Below are 15,452 nucleotides of genomic sequence, written 5' to 3'. Positions count from 1 at the left end.
TAACAAAATGGATCACTTGTGACAAGATTGGGAAAACCCACAGGCTTCAGTTCAATTTAATTTCCTGGGCACAATTGTTGTTAGCGTGGACAGAAAATCCAGCAAGTTTCCACTCTTTGCATCGCCTGCATTCTCACATCCGAGATCATTTTTTCAGTTCCAGGTCATTTGAGGCTTCTTCTCGATGACGACGCAGTGTCACTGTGTGTAAACCATGGTGTAAACATAAGTCACTTATAAAATATATATGAAGAATTGTTTTTTTATTGAAACAATATGGTACAACAGAGATGCATATCTATCCTGGAAATGATGTTTTTTAAAACACGAACAATTCTTTTATTTTGAAGCTGGGGAAAGTCCACCGGAAGTCATATTATTTTGACTGGCTTCACAGTTCTCTGGCTGCAACCGTCTGCGAATGGATAGAGGACTGTAACAACTTGGAAATTTGCCTTGTCGTCTGTAAATATTTATTTAATCTTATTTCTGCTTGAATTTCAAATTGAACCAAACAGACTTGACTCTACCCCACCTGGCTACTTCGCACTTACATTGAGGATGTAGTAATGTAAACCTGTTCAAGTAGCGTAGCCAGCTGGACTACTATCATATAACGTGTCTAGCTAGCTGAATAAAATGAGCTGTCTAATGTTAGCTAGCTAGTTAACTCAACGGTTGCTAGCCTGCCAGAACAGTGGTATTTATTTATACATTTTGTGTGAATCCATTGGGTAATTGATTACAGCTAAAATAATAACATTCAGGCATTATCCCAAGTAGTTAGACTAAATAGTTTAAAGTTAACACGTGAGGTTAAGTTTAGCTATTGTCTAACTCCAGTCTGGACCGGGTTCACACAGGGATGTGAGCACCGCGTTATTAAGCGGGGCTGTAGACTATAACGTTGTGCTTCAGTTTATATCACCCTAAATTAACTTAACATAGCGGCTTATATGCACCGTTTGTATGCTTTTCAATCTTTCGTATGATACAGTCCTGAGCATTATTTTTTTAACTAACGCATTATTAACTAACTAACCAGCAGTACATGGCTAGCTGAGTGGGCTATAGAGGTGATTAACAGTGCGAAAAGACTAGTTTGCGTTACTAACAGGAGCCGCTGTCTGTCCCGTTAGAGAAAGCGGTCATTAATTTTATGCATCAGTTGTGTGTTGCTATGAGCTTTAACTCTTTACAGTATAGACACCGTGCAGACATGTTTAAGGACCGCTAGTTGTGTTTTTTTCGCACTGGGTTGGCAGGTTTTGAAAGTGTATTGGCCTTTCGATTAATGTTAATTAAAAAGATGAAATCAGTACTCAGCAGAAATAGTCAGACAGGTGTTCATAACTGACCCATCAATACGCATAGCTCGCCTGAAAATTATTGACAATGAAGATTTTGCAAATTAAGCCCACAAGCCACAACCATCTAATGTGGTTTATCTGGAACGGAAGCTGAGAAATAAGTAAAATATTTTTAAAATATTTTGATATTTCGTTTTGTACAAAATGCTAAGTAAGTGAGGTGACATCTTTATTTGGGTATGGGCCATGATAAGACGTGGCAGTTCGAATTCCTTTTTTTTTTTTTTTTTTTGAAGTTCTGAATGCGGCGGTTGGTTCATTTTTTTTCCTAATCGTTGGACTGTAGCCCTTTTTTTTGGCAACAGAATTTAGAAAGTAATTATTTTTTCTCATTTTGTGACAGACTGCTCCTCTCTGTTTCAGAAAATGTTGGGCTACATTTGGCAGTACTTGTTCAGTTCGTTCCTGAGGTTCTGGTTTAAGTGGTTCCTCAGACACGTCACAGGGAAGTGTGAGCTGCAGAGGATATGCAGTGGATACAAGCAGGGAGCGCCCAGGACATCACGGGCAGGTGGGGCACATAGAGGGACATGTATGTTCCTTAAAACACTAACATGTGACAAGCAGGTGGGGCACGTAGAGGGGCATAAATGTTCCTCAACACACAAATATGTGACAAGCAGGTGGGACATGTACATGCCTTAACACACAAACATGTTCCAAGTTGAATTAAATTCAAGTAGTAATTGCATTGTCTGACATTTCGTAGTGAAATTAATCTTATATGATTACGGAATTACTGATACACAGCAAAATAACAGTGATGCTTCTGAAGATTAAGCTATATTTTAGTTTCAACTTCAGTTTTCTTTGATCTCATTGCAGAATACTCTCTGGAATCCTCAAAGAGTACGGTAAGGGAATCTCTGTCTTCTTTGAGTCTTACAGCATCATCGTGTTTAAGGCAGGACTGGCTGAAATATAGGCAGAGTTATTTGATCATTCATTTACATGTTCTAGTTAATGAGGATATGCAGAAGTAAAGCATAGTGGTAAGTTTACAGGTCATACAAAAATCTCCTTCATTAAAGCCTTCTAAGAGATTGTCCATTTGCCAGTTCTTTACATAACTTACCCGAATATGGAAAGTAAATAGATGGTCTGCCAGTGTTTGACCTGGAAAGTTAACTGAGCTCAATTATCATTGGAAATCAGAGTGGGTGGGGTTTGGGGAATGTAAGTGATGTTGGAGCCAATCAGATGAAGCGGGTGGGGAGACTATCAAGTGGGCAAATGCGGAGGGATAGTTTTTAAGGAGCTTGTATGCCTGTAAGAGTCATTCTGACCGAACTGCCAAGTGAAAATTCAAACTGGCATAGATAACATAATTCATGTTCTCTACACTGTTTACTGGGGATTTGTCACTTCCTTGCCTATCAGGTATTAAGAGCAGCTGTTAGTGTGGAAGAAGACCAAGTGGAGGAGTGTGCCATGGCTATAATGAAAGAAAAAAAGGTGATATCACAGAAGGACCCAGAGTAAGTTTCCCAATCCTCTCTGGTCCATCTAGTGCAGATGGACACAGTCAGGGCTGTCCATTTGATCTCAAAACCCCAAGCTTAAGTGGAATAAACTACAAAGTAGAGTTTGTGGTCTGGTTTGTGCTCCATGATAATGGACACGGTGAGCGATTATGAATTGTATTATTAAGCATAAATGCAATTACCCGTCTCTGTTCCAGGTTTAAAATGAGTCTGCAGGTTTGCTTGTGGCAAATATCTGGATATAAGAGGCTGTATGCATCTGTGGAGGATCTGAGGAAACAGTCGTTTGACTGTGAAAATAACAGCCACGAGAACATGCTACTGAGGGTGAGGGAATCAGCGAGATTAATATCTCACTTCTCATTTATTATCGTTTGAGAGAGAAAAGGGTTCTGTTATTTTATCTCTCTCATTTATATTTGTGCTATGGAATCAATAAGTGGTCTGTGTGTTTGCAATGCACACACAGACAGTGTGTAGATGTATATAAGCTTGTCTGCACTGTGTTACTGCTGTTTCATTCAGGCCAAGGACAGAACATAAACAGGCCAAAGGGGGACATTGTTAAAGGAGCATCCTTACTGAATCATTTTTGTAATTTTTCATGAGTAGCGATGATGTGCATTTGTACAGCAAAGTATTAAGATTTAAACCTCAGATTAGAACTTAAAAAGCCTACTGTCCAATCACTGGCAGTCTGGTTACCAATGAGTTTGTTTTTGGCCCAATCAGCTGTGGGACCTGCTGATGCCCTCAGAGAAGCTGGAATCCAGAATTACCAAGCAGTGGGGCGATATCGGTTTCCAAGGCGATGACCCCAAGACCGATTTTCGAGGAATGGGGATGCTGGGGTTAAGCAACCTTATGTAAGTATTTATATGTAAGAGTTTTATGATGTGTTAGTGCTACATTCATTAATTACAGTTTCTTGATAAAGTTCACTTCACAAAAATCAGTGTACGGTAAATTTACTGAGAAGCAATCATTGAAAAAAAAAAAACATACAAGTGAAGGATCTTGGTTTGTAGCTTTTATGCCGTTTCAATCTTGTTCTGGTTTTTCAGTTTCTTTAGTGAGAAGTACACTGAAATGGCCCGACAGGTGCTGTCACATTCAGTTCATCCCAAACTGGGGTAAGATCAGTAAAATCCTGCAGTCGTGTAAAGTCGGTAAATACCCTGCTCTTCTCTTGACAGATAAATACCCACACACTGTTTGTCCATGTAACACGGGTAAATACCCATAAATTCTTCACTCTAATAAACTGGGTAAATACTCTGCTTCTGTCACTCATGAAAGTGTTCTTATGCATTATATCTAATTTGGTGTCCTATCAATGTCATGTTTTTGCTATTTTATTGGCAGTGCAGAATTCTTTTCACAGTTGTTTCCGGTAGCAATAGATGTATTTTGAAAGGAGCAAAGTCGTTTTAAAGCCATTACTGTCGAAGCGTTTGACAGAAGTCTGATTTTTTTCGTGTTGCAGGTACTCTTATGCGATAGTGGGGATTAACCTGACGGAGATGGCGTACAGCTTGCTGAGGAGCGGTGCACTCAAACCTCACTTCTACAACACGGTGTCCCAGAGCCTGAAGCTGGAGCACTTCCACCAGCTCTACTGTGAGTGAGAGGGGGAGAGGTTCCTGGAGATGGCCTGGTCAAATTATAAACCAGGGCCACCCAACCCGGTTCCTGGAAATCTATCACTCTCACATCTATCTTTCACTCCAAGCCTATCAGTGATCTTTTTCTCTCTTTCCATCAGGTTATTTTGCGTACGAGTTTGATAAGTTTTGGATTGAAGAAAAGCCGGAAAGCATCATGGAGTTCAACCGCTACAGGGAAAAGTTTCATGAAAAAATGAAGGCTCTCTTACAGGAACCAGACGTGTCCCTTTGTTTGACAGTCGATTCTAAACTGTAACAGGGAAATGTTATTGGGACCAAAACCTTTTTGTTTGCAGGGACAGCATTTTGCGTAATAAAATAGGAGCATAGAAATCCCCTTCCTTTTAAATTAAAACCCCACTTTTTTACTGTAACATTTATAAAGGTTTAGATGTACAAAATTAGAAAATATTAATATTCAGCCATAAAAGGCCATCATTCCAGGTCTCCCATGACCACTGTGGTAAATGTGTTGACTTAGTGTTTCCCTTTGAATGGTATGGGACAAATTTGCAGTCATGGACCAAAGAAGTTAAAGGGCAATTCTTGAAACAGGGCCCAGCATTTTCAACCAGGTTTGACTGTAATCGAGTCCTCCAGACATTAGATGGCAGTACAGCTCCCCCCCTCCATTAAATCAGCTGTTGAGCAGTTGTTCAAACAATATAATTGCATTCCCTAAATCTTTGTGATAATTTAATAATTTAATGAGTACTAATTCAGAAAAGTGTAAAATCATTGTAGTGATTACTGACGTTCATTTTTTTCCCCAGTATTACTGTGTGATACATTAAAATTAACCAAAAACCAAATCATTTTACTGTATGGGTTTTTATTTTGGATGCTCACTGTAAATGAAATACAAAATAACATTTCAGTGTTAATGGGCAAGAAACCAAGCGTTGGGAGAGATTACGGCCAGAAGTTGGCATGAAAACCAGAAAGGAACACGGTCCTCACTTCCCACTGATCTAAGGCTCACTGAATATTAACTCCAGTATGGATGTTACGGTGTCACCTAGCAGCATTAGCCATGAATTGCATTCTGCGTATCGAGGTGGATAACCATTCTGCTGGGCCTGGAGCATGTGGCTTACTAACTGGTGCACGACTGCCTGTCCACATACAACTAGGATTCACTGCTCTTCGAAACTACAGGCGGCACGCTTTTAAAATGTAGATTTTATTTATTTAGAAATTACAAGTCAACACACCAAAAAACTGCAAATGTGTTTAATACCACTAGCAATGTGTCAAAATATCAAATCTCACCATTTATAATGAGAAATTAATAACATTTCATAACTGCCCATAACATCAAAAGTGTGAAATAATCAAAAATTTATGAACAAAATCACTACATGCCAGTTTGACAGTCATTGTGTCAGGACAAATTCCAGTGGTTATAGCTACACGCCATTTATAAACTCAACGTTGGCAGTAAAGTGCCTTCAGAAGGGTGGCCCCATTACAGGAGGCATTGCCCACAGTGCAAGACAAAACAACAGCGGCCAGTCAATGATTTTTATTAATTAGTCAAGTGTTCCTTTCAACATTTAAAAACATGGATAAAAGACAGACGAAGACAAGGACGAGGACGAAGACAGTGGTTGTGTTCAGCGCTTCTGCACGTTCGCTATGAGGTCATCACAGAGTTTGGTGAGCTCTTCGGTTTCCTTTGCCTGCAGGGAGTGTGTCAATGGAAATGGTCAGCAGTGCTTGTATTGATGTGGTGTTGGCAAAAATAAGTACCATAAGTCTACCCTTCACACACTAAAGCCTTCAACCTAATGTGTTTTGGATATTCATTTAACATTAGTTATAATATAAAGTGCCATCTTATGCACAGACGAACCGGGATACCCAATAACCAATACCAAATGCTCCTGTGGTAGGCTTTGCGAGCATAATAAAAACAGTTGTAACTGAATAATTGGCTTAATATCATATTATAAAGAACAAAGAAAAATGAATACTATCATAGCCAATTAGACCTCAGGTACAGGGGCAGGGAGCACGGAGCAGCAAACCAGAGCCACGGTATACGGGCAGAAAGCCCAGTGCAGCCAATCAGAGCTCAGGTGCAGGTGTGTAGTGTGAACGGGCAGCGTACCTTCTGCTCCAGACTCTTCTCCAGCGAACAGACTTTCAGCTGCTCCCTGCGCAGCTGCGCCTGCAACGCCGACGTCTCCGCCTTCAGCTTAGAGCGCACCTGTGCAATCTCATCATTCGCTCTGCGAGAGAGAGAGAGAGAGAGACATTAACACCCGTATCACTGAGGGCTCACGTATTCCAGTGTGAAAGCATGCTGGGGCTAGTCAGCCATTCTGATTCGCAACAAACTCAAAATTCACAACAGTGCTGTGGATTTGTTTGAAGCCAGGAACCAATCAGAAACTTGGCACTGAGGTGTGCGTGAGGTGTGCATGCATGGTGAGCGGTCAGTCTGAGCTCTGAGGAAGACTTACAGGCTGATCTTCTCCTCCGCGTGCACTTTCAGGGTCTGGTAGCGCTGCTCCTCCTGTTTGATCCTGGCGAGGTAATCCTGGGCACACTTTTTCAGGATGTCTTCATTCTGGAGAGGAGAACCAACCCACCAATTACAATCTACACAGCAAGCTTACAAAATGAGAACATGCACAAGTTCTAGCAAAATAACCATCCACTCCTTGGCATTTCTGGTCAACGTTATATTTAAACATGGAACAGATATTGAGAGTAGAAGCTCTTGGTTTAGGAAAAGCCAAGATGGATAAGGCAAAGTAAAAGGGTGCTGGAACGGGCTTCTGACCTTCTTATACCCTTCGATGACCTCCTTGTACTTCTCCAGCCTTTTGAAGAGCTCGGAGAAGGAGCGCTCCATGGCGTTGAGGTCCATCGTCACCTGCTCCTTCTCCTGGACCACCTTCTGCAGCTCCTTCTGGGCCTCCGCCTTCTGCTTCTTACTGTCCGCTACGAGGAGACATGCACTACAGTCAGCCACACCCACACCAGTGTGCACTGCAAGGAGACACGCCCTTCTGTTAGCCACGCCCACAACATGCTCTTAGCCACACCCACAGCCCTGACACACTGTCAGTCTTTAAAAATTTTACATACTTTTCAGACAAATTTTAAAAACCAGTGAACATATCCAGGAATTCATCCACATACTGTTGACACCACCCCCCACCCACTCCAGCCCAGCCCAGCAAAAGAAAGTGAAACATACCAATAACCTGAGATACTGTTGCCTCAAAGTCAGCCATGATGTTCCTTAAAAATAAAAAAATAATTATTGATCTGCAAATTCAGCTACATGCAGACCACGGTCTACTGGTCTGTCCATTGCATTATTAAAACACATGCTAGCCTATAAATGGCACATGAAGAGCCTGTGAAATATCAAAGAAAGCTTGTACAGTGTGAAAACGGCTTTAGACATCTACCCCATCTCCTTGTTATCCTGCGTCAATTTGTCAAACTTTGCTTTCCATTCTTCATCCCTCTCTTTTGCCTGTAGAAAAGAGTAAATAAAAATACAACACAATTTCAGAAAAACGCCAGCGGTCAAAACAAGCAGTGTGCACGTCTGGACGCAGGAAGTAAAAACCGGGCCCAGCAGTACACCCACCTCCGCTTTGACCTTGGCGATGACGGCATCCAGGTCGCTCTGGCTGTACATCAGGACCTCTATGATGGCGGCTTCCTCTCCGGCGGGTTTGGGGAGGGCGGGGACCAGCGAGTCGAACGTAGAGGAGGAACTGGGCACAAAGGGAGCTGCAGCCTTGGGGGAACAAAAAAATTAGACCAGTGTTTTTTTTAATTTTTATTACCTTTTAAGAGCATTTCCAACGCTGCACACACTGGGCTGGGCAGCCTGTAGAGGACTTATTGTATATTATACAATTACAAGATTCACAGTATGTACAGAGAGGAAGACATACTATAATACTTTAATTCAAACCTCCCTATGGCATCTTCTTGGTCGTTCTGTATCTCCCCCCCCTCCACCCCTTCACTTTTGTAGAGCAACACACATTGTCATCGTCAAAACAGCCACATGACCAGTAAGAGTGGGAGGGGCAGACCGATGTGGGACGGAGAGCATTGTGCAGCGGGAAGACAGGTGTTCAGCTGGCAGGAAATGGTTTGAGATGGAGCAGAAAATGCTGCACGTGCATGTTCACCGTGACGTATGGGTGTTTAATCCCCTGCAGGGCGTTAATCGGACGGAAGGGCTCGGCTCTTACCGGTGCTGCGAAACCCTCCAGTAAGAAGAACGCGTCTGGCCTCTCCGAGCTGCTCGCCTCCTTGGGTTTGGCCCCACCGGCCTGCTTCTCCAACCTGAAACCACAAGGAAGGCGTGTTACACACACACACACACACACACACAAAACTGCAAGGTGACGTTACGCACGCACGCACACACACACACCTGAAACCGCAAGGCAGCATTACTCACACAAGCCTCTCACACACATACACTAAATGTTTGGCACAGGCTTTAAAAACTCAAGGCCCTATGGTTAAAGCTGCACATGCAAGAACTGAGGCTGTACATGAAAATGGCCAGTCGTACACAGCAATTTCTCATGGACGCTGGCCATCCGCACGGGTGCTTTCCATGCATTGCATTACATATTACATTACAGGCATTTAGCAGACGCTCTTATCCAGAGCGACTAACACTATTTTCCACATAGCAAGGCAGCGCATGGTAATTCACATTACCATGCAAGGGTAATGGCCCGCGTTACCCACCGTGAGGCGAAGGAGGGGGGCAGGGGGACGTGGTGCGCGTCCGCGGCGCATGCGGCAGGCTTCTTGGGGCTCTCCTTCACCAGGGGGTCAAACTTCAGGTACAGAGACTGCTTCCTCAGCGCAGACTCCTTGAACTGAAACGGGTTTGAGACATAAATTAGCAAAACAAAAATAACCAGGGGGGAAAAAAAAAAAGAAAAAGAAAAAGAAAAAGTCCCTATGATTGAGAGTCAGACCTGACTATAAAAGTGTGTGAACAACCCGATAATTTAGTACCACCCGAACATACAGGCCAACCAGTACATTTCTATGACGGAACACTGGTGAAAAGCAACACAGGCCGATACAACTGCTGCAGTACATCTCACACCATTTATACATGCTGCATTACAGTGCATGGACAGTGTACTTACCATGGTGGATCCAAACTGTTCAAGATAGTCGATCTGGCCAAAATCAGCAGACATGACTGAAGCAAGGAAGAAAGGGGAGGCGGTGATTTAGTACTAAGCAGGGCTACACCCACAGCACATCACACAACAAATCCGCGAGTACACGTCAAGCTTACACGTAGCTCCAGGAACAAACTCTTCCTCCGTTGCTGCAAGGCTGTTCTGGGAGTTCTCGGCGGGACCCAGGCGGACGGGGATTTCTGGGGTTTGCCACATGGGCTGCCTGGGAATGGGTTCAGGAATGGACTCCAGAATGGGCTCGGGAATGGGTTCAGGAATGGACTCCAGAATGGGCTCGGGAATGGGTTCAGGAATGGACTCCAGAATGGCTGGGCACTCTGGCACATCAACAGAGACCGAGGTGCTCTTTTCCAGAAGGGTCTTCTCCTGCACAGAAAGAATAATTTTCACAAAATTTATTTCCAGATGCAAGGTACCAGTAGAGTTGCCATGTCAGATTCAGTTGTAGCAACAATAGCTGCACCAGACTGGCTGATAAATGGATAAGAGTGAGCGCCATTTCTAGACAAGTGTATCACTCAGATTTACAATTAGTCTGAGGACCCAACTGATTGAACAATTGAACAGTAAATCAAATTGATCAAATATGGAAAATCAATAAACACCCTCCCCCCAAAACTTTGCATAGAGAGAATGATAGCAATGAACTGACTAGCAACATGAGAAAAACAAACATGGACCCATTTTTAAGGCAAAAATGAAGATACCCATACTTCTGTGGCAGGTATCACCAAGTCCATGTTAACAGGAGCGACGTCTCCAACCCTGGAGAAACAAGTCTTTAGCATTCACTTCCGTGGCCGACAACAACAAATTTTTTAGCTTTTGTAACTTTTTCGTTGACTTGCTTGCAAGAGTGTGGTCCATAAAATAGCTTTTGCATTCGAGAAAACAAGTATACAGTACTGAAGTATTCAGATCAAATTATACTGGTGGATGGTAGAAAAGAATTTTAAAAAATAACACCACATGGAAACTGAATCGTTTTTTAAAGAATAATAATAGAATTTACCTGGGCAAAACCTCCTTTGCATTATCCTTTTGAACAGGTGTGTTGTCCAGTGCAATCTCAGCACCAATGTCATCTTGCACAGAAGTCTCTACCTGCACATTTCCAGTCAGGCTTGGAATGGATTTTGTGCGAGATTTGGGAGCTCTCTCCATCTCTGAGTCCATGCCAAAAGGGGAGAAATCAAAGCTGTACGAGGCCTTGGGCGTCTGGACGTTCGGTGTCAAAGCAGTAGGCTTGCTCTCCGGCAGGACGGACTCCTTGCCTACATCTAGCTCTTTAGGCACCTCTGGAATGGCAGGTGGGGCATTACTGGGCTGTGGCTTATTAATCACAGGGGAATTCAGAAGTTTGGAACTACCAGTTTGGAAGGGGTTGACAGAGTCCAGGTTGTCGAAATCGAAGTTGTAAGCCCCTCTCGGTGTTACGGGGGGCGTTTCCACAGGCTGGGAAATGTCGCCGCTGAACAGGCCATCTTGTTTGGGATCCAGCATCTCAGCCACATCCTCCAGTCCCGCCTCGCTCTGGGACTCCTCGCCCATCTGCTTCAGGTCGATGATCACGGTGCTCTCGGTGGAGCGCACCTCAGTCGACAAGTCGGCCAGAGAATGCTCTGAGAAGGGGAGGGTTTCGTCCAGCGGCCCAGCAGCTTCGACCGCCGTCCCCGGCTGCTCATCAGCGCAGTCCGTCAAGGCCCCACCCTGCCCTGTGGTCTGGGGCACTGCAGAGACCAGGGGCTTCACTGGAGAGTTGACCATCATGTTGGAAGCTTTAAAAGCATCCATGGCCTCGCACTGTACAGGGGTCCGGATATTGACTGGAGAGTTGACCATCAGGTTGGAAGCTTTAAAAGCACCCATGGTCTCACACTGTACAGGGGTCCGATGCTCTCCAGGGGTCTGGGTCTTTACTGGAGAGTTGACGATCTGACTGCAGGCTTTGAAAGGATCCATGACTTCATGCTGCACAGGGGTCTGGGGGGCAATACTGGCCGTGATTTCGGCCTGAGGCTCACTCGGTAAAGTGGTCTGAAGGTCCGTAGGGGTTGGAGTCTTTACTGGGGAGTTTGTCATCAGACTGGCGAGGTTAAATGGATCAATACCATCACTGTGTGGAGCGGTCTGAAGTTCTGCAGAGATCTGGGTCTTCAATGGGGAATTGACCATCAAATCAGAGCCTTTGAAGGGATCTTGAGCTTCGACCTGTACAGTGGCCTGGACTTCTGGAAGGATTGGAGTCTTGACCGGGGAGTTAGTCATCAGATTGGAGGCTGTAAAAGGATCCATGGCTTCACTTTGTACAGTAGCCTGAAACCCTGCCGAGGTCTGGGTATTTACTGGGGAGTTGACCATCCGATTGGAGGCTTTAAACGGATCCATAACTTCACGCTGCTCAGGGGTCTGGGGGGTACTACCAGCTGTGGTTTTGGCCTGAGGCTCACTCTGTAAAGAAGTCTGAAGTTCTTCAGGCACTGGAGTCTTCACTGGGGAGTTACCCACCAGACTGGATGATTTGAAGGGATCTTGGGCTTTGCCCTGCACTGTGGTCTGAAGGTCTGCAGGGTTTGGAATCTTCACTGGGGAGTTATCCATCAGATTGGAGGACTTAAAAGGATTCACTGCTTCCAGGTTGTCGAAATCCAGCTGGTACCCTCCTTTGGTCTGGATTACCATGTCATTTGAAAAGGGGGATTCAGCCTTGCCAATGTCACAGGACCCTAAATTTAAGAACAGTGGTAAGGTGTCATCATTTATTGACATGCCAGATCAACTGCCCTCAAAAAAAAACAACCAAGGTAGTTTTAAGTATGAGAGAAACCAAACAGGTCAAACATTTACCTGGTTTTGGTTTTTCCATTACAGGGCTCCCTTTGATTTCCAAAGATGCCATCCTGTGCGCAAAAAACATACAAAAGCTTAAAATGCATTACAATGCCCCAGGGCTCTACATTGATCCCATTCAGGAGGATGTGCCCCTGAAATTTGATTTGCTAATTAGAAATATTTAGCAGCACATCTGACTGGGATGCATTAAATTTCCCAACTTGTGCTCTTAAACTTAGGAGGAGCACATGTTAATATGGATCTTCTTAAAAATGCATTTTCACCAGAACATAAACATCAACTCACAGAACATCACTGCAGCTATTGCTGAACTACACTTCTCATAACAAATTACTGTAAGTATTTTGATCATTACGGAAAGTATCACTGATTGACATTGTTGCTGCAGAAATCCAAATGGGTTATGCAGCCAGCAAACAATTACAGTATTGTACCAGAAGTACAAAGGCCTGCAGTACATCAGTTGGAATGGTTCAGACTCAAGTATCAAGTTATCAGAAATAGTGACAAATCCATGCACTAAGGTATTTTCACAAAGCTTTACAGTTCAATGAAACCTACTTCACCCCTCACCCATTCATATCCTATAATTATTATGTATATTGATTTTATGGAGTGAATTAATAACAAACTGAATGTTACAAATATTCTTATCCTCAAAATAATGTACATACATCAGATAATATCCTAAAATCCTTAGCACATGACTGACAGTTCAGGCACATCATATACTTACTGCTTAGCCAATGACTGAAACAGATCCGAAGAATCCGTAACCCCAGAATTTTGGCGATTTGAGGGAGACATGATCTTCTTTGTGACCGGGTGTCTCTGGGGCGTCTGAAAACAAACCTAACCAGAAAACGCATACGTTTAAATCCACACAAAAACTGGTTGAATTTGTAGAAAAGTGTGGAAGGAGAATAATTAAGCAATGACTACTTTGTAGAAGGTGGAAATGCACCTTGGCCTTTGGCATGTTTTTGGACGGCATGTTCTCCATCTGGGACTGGCGGAGTATGGAAGGTCTTCCAGTGGGCTGGGCAGTTGATAGGATGTCACAGATCACCTCCAAACCAACGGGCTTTCGGCTACAGCAGTCTCCAATGTTTTCATCATTTACAGCAAGGGTGCTCATCCTAACAGGAGGGAAGATACACATACACACACACCTTAGTTACACAGCTACCACCATATTAGGATCACCCAAGATGACCATTTCATATTCTGCATTTACCTGATCACTAGCTTGTGGATTAAAAAAAAGTTGAGAAAATGTGGGGTTCCTCTTTCAATTTGACGTCATGGTTCTGGTTCTAGCAGGCCATGGCACGTTACCGTTATGTCACGGTTGCTTTGTACCCCGGTTAACCCAGATGCACACTTTACAACGATACCCAGCTAGAACAGTTAGCTAGCTACAGCCAAAAAGCATTACGCTGTATTTCTAGCTAGCTAATGTTATCATGTGAATGTCTGCGCATAACATAACAATCGTAAGAATGGCTACAATATAATGTTAATCAACACATGCTTCTGCTTCTAGTCAATATTTGCTAGTTTCAAACGACTTGCATAATATATAAACATAAAAAGCATTAATTACCTAACATATCTACCTGGTAAAAGTTATCTAAGAGCGGAAGTCAGGCAATATTCTGAACACTAACGTTAGCTAGCTAACTACCTTAATTGCACAGAATCTGGAGACAACCTTCTCAACACTAACGTTAGATAATTTAGCTGACTAAATTGCACCGAATCTGTACGTTAGGTTAAACTTCATTATGAAAGTTGGTCGCCTGACACAGTGAACTAGCCACAAGTTCCGTTTCTTTAAAAACTATTTAACAAACGTACCTTCAGTAAAGACAGATGTTCTCTTTTCGAGTACTTAGTTTCTACATCCAGCACAACCTAGATTAGGATGACAAATGCTTTTGCCACGGCCAGCAGTGTCCGGTACATTTTAAATTTAAACTACTGACAAGCCACCAATCGGAATACGGAAATATGTTGCCTTTGATATGAACGAGCCAATGGTGTGAATAGTGGGCGTGGCGTAGACGTCCACAGTTTGACATGAATGATCAAAAAGACAGCCAATGGAAACTGGGCTTTCTCGCAAAGACAAGTGCAGTTGCCGCAGAAATACGTTTGCATTTTGTATTTCTCTTGTTCTTAGCAATGACCTAAGGACCAAATAGGAGGCAGTGACGAACATATTAGAAATTGCGAAAATGCAACTGTGAGAAGCTGGGAGGTGCTGAGGAAAACAGAAAAACACTAAACAACAGGAGAAACGCGTTTTAAAGCTAACTGCATTTAGTAAGGATGGATAGAATACACCAGAAAACGCAAGTTTTCACACAATATACAATTATACTCGTACTTTTTGGGTTTAAAAAAAGTAATTTCAGTGTCAGTTTATGTTTTCAGTTGGCCCATACAGTTTTTATGTTCAATGAAGGATATTTTAGGCAATTACAGAAGCTTCTGATGAACTGACTCAGAGCGGTGGGGCATTTGGGACATGGGACTCCTCAAAGAAAGAGAATCCACCTCGTGTAACTCTAAAGAGGTTTTGTATAACAATATTATGTTTCCAGAGGTTGTACATGTGATTAATTCTATAGAATTTATTCTAAATTATAAAGGCACATCATGGGGGGCAGTAACAGGGCCAGTACAGACATGCATTGTGACTGGGAAGAGTGACCATACTGGGAAGGCATAGTCATGCCCCCCAAAATTGGTGGATCCTTTCTCTGCCCTGTAGACAGGAACCAACGCGCTGATGTTGATGTAAGCTGGAACAGGAAGCGAAAAAAGTAAGGAAAGGTGTGACATGAGTATAGTTGG

At 43.2% G+C, this 15,452-nt stretch overlaps 2 protein-coding genes across 2 annotated transcripts; one reads left to right on the top strand and one right to left on the bottom strand.

The window, feature by feature from the left end:
* Positions 1–158: 158 nt before the first annotated feature.
* elmod2 (ELMO/CED-12 domain containing 2) lies at positions 159–5,336 on the top strand. The gene is made up of 9 exons (XM_035417555.1): positions 159–465; positions 1,734–1,881; positions 2,196–2,224; positions 2,751–2,848; positions 3,052–3,181; positions 3,587–3,720; positions 3,919–3,987; positions 4,341–4,474; positions 4,620–5,336. The coding sequence occupies exons 2-9, from the start codon at positions 1,737–1,739 to the stop codon at positions 4,775–4,777; spliced, it is 897 nt and encodes a 298-aa protein (XP_035273446.1). The 5' UTR covers positions 159–465; positions 1,734–1,736; the 3' UTR covers positions 4,778–5,336.
* Positions 5,337–5,687: 351 nt separating this feature from the next.
* tacc3 (transforming, acidic coiled-coil containing protein 3) lies at positions 5,688–14,561 on the bottom strand. Its single transcript, XM_035417554.1, has 17 exons — positions 14,451–14,561; positions 13,555–13,729; positions 13,327–13,442; positions 12,585–12,637; positions 10,750–12,463; positions 10,451–10,502; positions 9,833–10,103; positions 9,678–9,733; positions 9,265–9,398; positions 8,754–8,847; positions 8,135–8,287; positions 7,950–8,017; positions 7,733–7,776; positions 7,313–7,473; positions 6,990–7,096; positions 6,635–6,755; positions 5,688–6,203 (listed from the first exon to the last, which is right to left on the bottom strand). The coding sequence occupies exons 2-17, from the start codon at positions 13,726–13,728 to the stop codon at positions 6,138–6,140; spliced, it is 3,384 nt and encodes a 1,127-aa protein (XP_035273445.1). The 5' UTR covers position 13,729; positions 14,451–14,561; the 3' UTR covers positions 5,688–6,137.
* Positions 14,562–15,452: the final 891 nt, after the last annotated feature.

The sequence above is a fragment of the Anguilla anguilla genome, chromosome 5, assembly GCF_013347855.1.
Source record: "Anguilla anguilla isolate fAngAng1 chromosome 5, fAngAng1.pri, whole genome shotgun sequence".
Classification (NCBI taxonomy): domain Eukaryota; kingdom Metazoa; phylum Chordata; class Actinopteri; order Anguilliformes; family Anguillidae; genus Anguilla; species Anguilla anguilla.
Note: the sequence above shows the minus strand (reverse complement) of the source record. Positions and strands in the feature narration are given on the sequence as shown.